This window comes from Leguminivora glycinivorella, chromosome 4 (genome assembly GCF_023078275.1).
Source record: "Leguminivora glycinivorella isolate SPB_JAAS2020 chromosome 4, LegGlyc_1.1, whole genome shotgun sequence".
In the NCBI taxonomy this organism is placed as follows: Eukaryota; Metazoa; Arthropoda; class Insecta; order Lepidoptera; family Tortricidae; genus Leguminivora; species Leguminivora glycinivorella.
The window spans coordinates 11,643,224-11,652,848 of record NC_062974.1 but is presented as its reverse complement, the minus strand read 5'-3'; the positions used below and the strand labels follow the sequence as shown (position 1 = coordinate 11,652,848).

The following is a 9,625-nucleotide window of genomic DNA, read 5'->3' as shown; positions in this document are numbered from 1 at the left end:
CGAAGTGTTGCTGTATGGAGCCAACGATGAAATGCAGACGAAGCAAATCGGTCTGAACAACCTGTTCTGTATCTATTACGTGATAGTGCACGCAACCCGCTCTGTAGATGTATGTTTGCCGGATCTGGAGAGTGACACTATAGCGAAGTGTCTCATCGGAGCACAGAAGAATAAAGTGAAGGTTCGTCTTATCGTGCACTGCAACAGTGACTTTGATATGCCCAAGCTAATGAAACATGGGATTGAAGTGAAGGTTGTTACGTGTGGAGAGCCTTTAGAACACGAGTATATTTTGGTGGACGCCGACGCGGAGACGGGAGGTGCTGTGGCCGTTATGGGGTCTCTGGACTACGAGACTGCGCGTGTCAACTGCAACAGAGACGCCACTCTACTCACCTCTGAGCCACCCGTCGTTAAGTCTTTGAAGAGAGAGTTTGACAGAGTATGGCATTCCACTGACAGTAAAACTGGCAATGAAAACATTCCTAAAAGCAAAAATGCCTATCATGTAACATTTTGAACAGATCTAATGTACCTACCTATGATCAGGATATTTTTTTCTATTCATTGGTGTAGAAATTGTACCTGTTACTATCTTAGCTTATTTTATTTGTTATACTTTTGTTAAATAATAAATCTGTTTTCTGTTAGGTACCTTATTATATCTTATTAAATTGAGGAATATAAAAAGGTTTAGGAAATCGTTTATAAATATTAATTAAGTATAAGTATTAGAAATAAAAGTCACCGTTTAACACAAAATATTTAGATTTTATTTTATTTCCCTAATGACGAGATAATAATTGGTAAGAAAATGTGAAAATTATTGAAAATTTCATCATACTATCTCTACATCATTTTCTTTGTACTTGAGTGCTGTATTAGCCTATTACTTCATATATACATTATCCGATTTCCAACATTGATATATTAGGTACTGGAATTTAAGTTTGAAGTTCATCATTTACAGCATTATATTATAATCTACTAAATAATATACCTATATTGTGTCTAGCGACATTTTACAAACTTGGTTTATAAAAGTTGAAACATTTTGCAATAAGTTAGTTTAAAATTAAATATGTTTACATAATCTTATTCGAGGCTTGATCATATCTCTTTCGAATATTGGTTCAATATAAAAAATACGCATCGACTCGTAGAACTATTTGGAAGCCAAATAAGTAGCTGACTTAGAATTTGAAGAATACTTATCTACTAAGCTACCAATAATTTCATATAGAACGTGTCATTCACTGAGACGCGCGCCTTGACTCATATTATGTTATTAAAGGTTAATTTTCATCATGGATGACACGAAGTTATTACCTGTTATCTTTCCATTATAAATGCTACAATACTTTCTACTTTTACATTTGACAAAACAATTTAGAGTGAATAGTTGATTAAACAACTTCAAGGGTTTCAAATAGTTATATAAGAATGATCAGCCTACATTTCTATAGCTAAACTATATACCAGAAATCAATTAAAAGGGCTACACAACTAATTCAAGTGCAATGATAATATTTCAATGTTGAAATCATTATTTGCGGCTTTTCTAGTGACGCTTTATCACAGTTCCTATAATACGGTGCATCAAACCAAAACACGTCGTGCATTTTGGTCAGACATGAAAATACCGACTACTCCGGCTACGAACAGCTTGGCAAAAAATTTTTTTTCCCTCACTAGCTCGGAAACACGTGTTTTGTCGTTTAATACCAGCGGGTAAAAACGCATTTTATCCACTAGTGGGTAAAGTAATTTGACCTTGAATAAAGTCAAATTAACTGCTTTAAAATTGATAAAAGTAGGTGAATCTAGTAATAAAGATGATTTACCACCTGTGGAACTACTGGAAGCAGTGATAAACGCATTTTTTGCGTTATAGTTTACTCGCCATAGTGAGGGGAAAAGTTTTGTGTTACACACGAGTGCAAATGTATTTTACTTCTCGTGTATTGAAAAACTCGCAAGCTCAGGATTCTATTCTCGAACCACTCGCTTCGCTCGTGGTTCAACTATAGATCCTTTCGCTTGCTCGTTTATCAATTCCACACTCGGCGTTAAAATACAACTTTGCACTCTTGTATAACAAATAACTATTTTTTCATAGCAATACTTACTTTTCTTATAGAAAAGTGACTCAATAGTTGCCACATGGAAAAAGGTTTACATAGACAGTGGCGCCCCTATTATTTTCTAAACTTTTTGCCAGGGTGTACCAAAAAACGATAGAATCTACTTCCACTACATCGTACAATCAAGTTCATAAACAAACAATAACTACAAGAAAAAATATGTGTGGCTAACAAGTTGATATTAGGAAAAAGTGTAATTTGTACGAGCCATTTTTGGCGTCGTTAAACAAGGTATAGAGTGTGGCGCTTATCGGACGCCTGAAAGTAATTTACCACAGTAATAACTCCACTAAGTGTGAAACTAAAGAGAACTCATCAATATATCTTTGAGTGAATTCATCAATAGATTGCTAATAAAAGAAAAAGGAATCTTCTATTGAAAATAGAAAAACTGGTCATAAATTTACTTGTATGAATCAAATACCTCATTTCCGTAGTATATTTGGTATGTAGGCATAGGCACTCGAAGCTTTGACCAGGGGCGGCTCACTCCGCGATCCTATCGCCGCGCTACAAGTACATGCCGGCGGCCGCGAGTTCGCGGCCCATTCAATGGTGACGACCTTCGCGCGACGCAATAGAAATCAACGTCGACTGCTCGCGTGCGATCCGTTTGATAATGTAGGTAAGAATTAAGAATGGCGGCATTTTGTGAATATCAAAGGAGTGAGCCTTCTGTACTTGTACTATTATATATTCTGTGAGCGTAGCCAAGTTTACAATCGTTCGCTCCGTGGCAAACGATACAGTAGTCTCTATATTTCTCATATATTAGTGCGTCAAATATTTCAGTTCGTGATCTACTGTAAGCGAAATCCATCTTGGATAATCACCTTTATGTATGTACCAATTCCGCAAATACAGTTATTGGAATAAAATTATATAAAATCAATCCACGGAAATGAGGTAGGAAAGTATTAGACAAATTATTTTGTAATCATTACCACTACAACGTTAACAAAGACACCAAAAGTCAAATTCATATTCAATTTCTGACTTAACTTTCAATATAAGTATTGGGAAATAGTTGATTTATGGACACTCTTTAAATACGTTAGTTAATTCCTTGGAAAACATTACAAAATTGTATAAGAGCAGAATTTGTCATAACATCTTACACACGATCATTGGAACACCTAAAGCTGGTTATACCAAACAGGGTAATACATACAAGTATTTACAACTTACTAGTGGAACTAAAGATTCACTTAAATATTATATAGATTTAAATGAAGTTGGCAGCGTCTTTGTATTAAGATTAGTAACCACTGTACTATATACGACGGTAAGCAGTAGGTAACTCTTATGTTATGTCAAACATACGCCGTGCGGTATGTATGTACTTAATGTGCGCCGTGCATGCGCGGATCCAGGGGGGGGTCAAGACCCCCCCCTGGAGCCTAAGTTGACCATACAAATAGACCACGTGACCCCCCCTGGGGCCCCGGGCCTTTACCACGTGACCCCCCCCCCCTGGGCACGAAGCTGGATCCGCGCTTGGCGCCGTGTTCATATGCAAGCGGATGAGAGTGAACAAGAATGAATCTTTCTCATCCACTTACACGTGTTGCGTACGTACACGGAGCATATACATACAATACCTCGCGGCGTATGTTTGTTAGAAGAGTTCTTACTGGTCTTTGTACTATTTATGGTAACACTGCATAAGGTGAGCCAGCAAGGACATGTGGCGTGCTTAAACAAAAGGTACCACAGTGTTGCTTAAGCCTGCGGATTAGAGGAGAAATGCGAGCAATGTTCTTCCTCACTGTAAGTGATAATGGATACCTTTTAACAAAGACGTCACTACATTATTTTTTAATGCCATTTGCACTTATCTACTAAAATTAATAAACTCATAAAAAACGTTTATATCAGTTGAGAAGTAGATAAGTAAAAATAAAAAGAAATATAATAATTTCATACATTTCATGAGGTTTATCGTTCGAATAATCGTTCTTCAGTAAAATATTTCTTTTACGATTTTGTAATTTTTTTTCATTTAAAAATTTTATACTGCCAATAATCTACCAAGCTGAATGTTTGAATGGGTTTTTATACATTTCGCACTACATCTGTATGCCTCATTTCATTTGTGTATATGAATAATAAAATCTCTCGTTAGTATGAAAACGTTTACGGCTCAGCCACGACATTGGTCTAAGCGGCAGCGGTGAGCGGCGGCCATACATTGGAGCGAGACACAGCGATTGGACTTTTCATTCGCACGTATGGCTGCCGCTCACCGCTGTCGCGCTTAGACCAATGTCGTGGTTGGGCCGTTACGCGTCGGAAAGCCGAACGCATGCGTACGTATGTTCTTGCTAACGAGCTACTTTTGGTCGGCGAAAGCCGATTCCGCATCGATAGGTTTGGGGAAACCTAAGTCAACCTCCACGTCGCTATTCGGGTAGAACCGAACACCTTCTAGCGAATGACGTAGGAGGCGCTTAAACAAATATACGATTTCTATCAACTTACTGAAATGTCATTTGAATCGAAATGACAGACTCTGCCACAGCACTAGTATAAAAATAAAAATGAATGATAAATGACATAATAAGTTAAATACTGCAAGATAAATTAATATTGTAAAATACTCACTAACAAAGATCCGCAAAAATGTAACATGTGTTAGATTATGTTTAAAGTAAGCGAAATATTGTTTTTAAGTACTTGATTTTTTTTTAATGTTATTACAGGATTTTATTTAAAATTTCATTTGGATGCGCGAGTTTACGTATTGTGGACGCTGTCATGTGTCAAAAAGAGGTTCTTACAGCTCTGGGACAATAGTGAGTGTAGTATGCAACCCAACAAATGACAATTGAGCGGAAAGCGAGGATAGTTTCGCACCGCCCCTGCCGCCGCCGACCCCCGCACCGAGTCAACGGTCGCAGCGAGCTGCAATGAAAATGCTCTTCGTTACGGAGCGAAACTTGTCGAGCGATCTTCGACAATTTTCTGTGAGTTACCCGATTTTACATGTTTAATATCTTCTAGCTCATCTTCGCTCGTGAACAACGCGGCTACTACAAGGGCTTCCGAAATGAGTAGCAAACATCAGAGCGCGCACAAGAGCACAAGCTAATCGCTCTCAACCACAGATTTCGGGAGATAGGTCATGCCGGGCGATTTGTATAGAATACGCCTGTCGCAAGGTCTGCGCAACCCACACAAAGCACCAGTAATTGTAAAGATAATGCACGCACACACCTAATCCACACACACTTGTAGCTGGACGCTCCTATTGCACAATACACGCGCATCATTTCAATGGTTGTGTACATGCGAACGATAAGCGAGCGCGATCGCGCACGCACACAACGATAAATAGCGGGAACGCCTCGCCTCGTTTCCGAGAAAAATGTCTCACTGAGTGAATCGTTTTGTACACCGTTCATTGCGGCGCAAAACACTACACTGTTTACAATATGTTGTAGCCGCAATGTATAATTAACGTTTTAAAGCACAAGCAAACGTAAGGTTCGACAATCACGTCACTATTCGGGTCTAGCATCGGTTCTGGTCGAGGCGAGCGGCTGATGGGCGAAATGTGATGTCATAATGTCACTTTTCCTATTATTGATTTACAGTACCATCAATCACCAATCCCATACGCTCGCGAACAACGCGGCTACTACAAGGGCATACGAAATGAGTAGCACTCATCAGAGCGCGCACATGAGCTAACCGCTCTCAACCATACGTCGATGTCTTACATCGACTTCCACGTCACTATTCGGGTCTAGCGTCGGTTCGGATCTTGGCGAGCGGCTATCGAGGGAGATGTGATAAATATTAACTTCATATTATTGACTTACTACACCTTTACCAGTCCACTCACGAAGAACACTCACAAACGCCTCGGAAACCATCAGTAAGCGTCAGAGCGCGCACATAGCTACAAGCTAATCGCTCTCAACCATACGTCGGTGTCATACGTCGACTTCCACGTCGCTATTCGGGTCTAGCGTCGGTTCGGATCTTGGCGAGTGGCTTTCTGGCGAGATGGCGTAGTCAGGCGGCGAGCTGGCTTCGTCTCCGTCAGGCGACGCTGGCATCTCCTCGTCCATCATTATCGTGGCTGGTAATGATGCTGATACTTCTTGTAATTGACTTGTGTATACTGGAATTAGGAAGGTAGGTTGTTAGACTGGCAATCTTAGCTTTAGGGAGAAACATATTATTTAGTGCATAAACAGAAAGTATACAAAGAGGTTTCAGGTCAATATAAAACAGGCTAAAAATATGCTTTTGTGGGTAAGGATCGTAAGTTGAAATATCGGTAGGTATTTGAACATATACAAATTATTCAATCTGTCTCTCGACTTACCCTGTGACACAAATTATAAGATTTATAAGTAACTAGCATTTGCCCACGGCTTCGCTCGCGTTAGAAAGAGACAAAGAGTAGCCCATGTCACGTTCCATCCCTTCATCATCATATTACATTTGTATGGATATTTTAAAGTTTGAAAAATGTTTACTCTACCACTGCTATTTACGATATCCTCTTAAATCCGAAGTTCCCTTTTGAAAAGAATAAAATAAATTCGAATATCGAGAAAGTGTGAAATTCAATATTGCAAGAATGATTCTGGGTCTTAAAACGATATATAAACCAAATATTTATGCAATTAGATGTAGTGTAGGGAAGCCCGACTGGCTACAGGCAGGCTGTCGATCACATGGTGTGCTCATTCTGCCCTTTATGCTATTAAGATATGCTTCAAAATATTGTCTCCAACTTACCCTTAATATTAGACGGTTTGAGGTCCGCATTGAAGTTGAGGCTCTCCTCCATAGCCTCCATGGTGAGGGTGTCAGGGTCCAGGCTGTCCATGGAGCCGGAGCACGACGGGGAGCTGTCCGAGTTCATGTTCAACTGCAGCGTGTCCAGCTGAGGTATGTGTGGTCGCACCTGGAATTTCAACAATTAACTTTGTTGCATCAAAAATACATTTTTTTTGGAGTCAGACCTCTGATTGAGAAGAATTCACTATTGATTGATAGCTGCCAATATGCTGATTATAATATTTTTTATAAGCAGTCACCTAAATATTGGTAAGAGGTTGACTTTCAATAATAGCAAAGTCAACCATAGAAATAAGTCTCATGTTTATCATTTTGTTATATATGACTCAACAAACTAAACATTTTCATTATGGCATCAATAAAGTATCAAAACATCTCGTCATGTTCTGTACATTTTACAATACTAGCACGTAACTCAATGTTATGTGCTTACATGGTTAATGATTACTGTCTCAAGGATCTTCAAGTTACAAACATAATAACTTTGACGGAAAAAATAACATGAATTTGAATATTACCTTCATCCCATCAGGCCTGTGCGGGTTCCGGCAGCCTTTACACTTGCACTCCGTGCAGGGCTTGCTCTCCACATAGCATGGACACCTCTGCCCACAACATGTTAATTTCCCGGGTGTTGCTGTTGCGTTGCCACATCGGCAGCCTTTCCGTTTACTGCTCGCTGAGCTTCGGGTGCGGTTTGATGGCTTCTTAAATCCTAATTGATTTGACTGCAATAAAACAATGAGGTTTTTATAATGGTACAGTTAAACATAAATAAATAAACATTTTGAAATAAATTATACTACACACATGTCACACTTGACATTGTTTGTTAAACTATGAGAGAAGTGCAGTGAATATTGTATAAAACATATTTTAGACATAAAGTAAAATTCATAATCCTACGGACTAAATTGACAAATGACTGACAGGTAAAATGATACCAGGAACAGCAAAATTAAAATAGGGAAGGGTATATGTCGATAACAATATATCGACAAGTTGTAAAGTACATACAACAGACAAGTTTAAATCAAGAATAAGTATATGAGTTTCAAATAAGAGGTACACATTTTGGTTTGTTCTATGTATCTTCGAGGTAGTGGATGAATACCATGCATTTTTACCCACTAGTTTTAAAACATAAAAAGGTTTCCGAGCCTGTAGGTAAAAAATAAAATACCATGTCCGACGATAATAAATTATCTGTCACGCTATGGCAAGTATATCATAAATATCTATATAATTTTCGAATAATATTATTGCTGCTTCGAAATAAAAAAATATCTCTAATTAGCGGTCTACAGACCTTTTGATCTGTCGAAATCACAGAAAAAGTTGGTATATTGATTAGCCGATCAAATTGCCAATTTCATTGTCCCGTCTGGGTGCACCTTAAATCTACGATGTAATAATAATTTTAATATCGATAAGAACGACACTGGCCAAACTGTGGCAACATTCCTTCACACTTACTTGTCAATTTGGTCCGTAGGTTTATGGATTTTACTTTAGCGGTCACAATGATTACTAGTGGTAATAAAAGTTCGAAACATCAAAACAAAATCACAAAGGGCAGTAAAAAAGAGTATGCAGGCTTGATTTTATTTATGAATAAAGCTTGTAATATAAAATAATAACAGCAAGCAAGTGACCTCGCTTGCCTAATGAGTAAGAGATAAAATTACAAGGAAAGAAATACTCCTCCACTGCAGTTTACAATAACATAATTAAATAAAGGTGACAATAGCTTATTTACCTTACTTTCCCTAGGGGCTGGTTCACTCGGTGATGATGAATCTGTTTCATCAACTGCTTTTCTCTTAATAGTAATTTTATTGCCAGAGCCAGCATACATCACAGAGTACAGAGGAGAGCCATTAGACATCGCTCTTGAGTTAGGGGAGTCTTTACTGGAGGATCTTGTTTCAGTATTGCTAGAGGTGGAGGCCGCCTGCGTCTGTGTGGAGGCAGAGTTGGTGTAGACACAGGGAAGGATACTGTAGGCGGACTTGGACAGGCCCGCCGTGCTCTTGTAGTCGTCGGCGAAACCCGCGCCCTCTTGAATCAGGTCGATAAGCCCCGAACTCGCGACCGTACCGCCGTTCACGCCCGCCGCCACCTCGTCCTCCTCCAACAGACTCTTGTAAACGTCCGTACCCATAAAATATTCACACAACTTCTTATAACACTGTAGCAGAATCCGTAACTGCAAATTTTCTGCATAATTATCGTAATCCTTACACCAACTACAAGACGGTTTTAATTTCTTTCTCCCGCCTTTACACTTTTTACACACGTGATGCTGACACCCAGAACTGGTCGGCGTGTAAGGTTCTTTAAGCAAATTACTGCAAACTGTACAGGACAAAGATTGCCGCAAGTATGGAACTAAACGAAATAAATCCGTCCACGAAGACTTATCCGCCGCGTCCGCTAGTATTATGAGACGGCACGTAGAAACGTATAGACTAGTAGCATTCATCTTCATTTATTGTGTTAATGCGGTAATAAGCAAAAACAAATAAAGAAAATTGATTGTTTACAACGAAAATTCTAACACAGGTTGTACAGTGCCGAGCGATGCGCTTCTGTGTCTAATTTGACAGATGGATGACATTTGTCAAATAGGCGTCATCCATATATTACGTCACAGTGTAAGG

General features: G+C 39.0%; 1 protein-coding gene across 1 annotated transcript; it reads right to left on the bottom strand.

The window, feature by feature from the left end:
- Positions 1-6,006: 6,006 nt before the first annotated feature.
- On the bottom strand, positions 6,007-9,535 carry LOC125225712 (E3 ubiquitin-protein ligase MSL2). Its single transcript, XM_048129546.1, has 4 exons — positions 8,722-9,535; positions 7,481-7,690; positions 6,900-7,068; positions 6,007-6,273 (listed from the first exon to the last, which is right to left on the bottom strand). Exons 1-4 carry the CDS (start codon positions 9,451-9,453, stop codon positions 6,083-6,085), a joined length of 1,302 nt encoding a protein of 433 aa, XP_047985503.1. The 5' UTR covers positions 9,454-9,535; the 3' UTR covers positions 6,007-6,082.
- Positions 9,536-9,625: the final 90 nt, after the last annotated feature.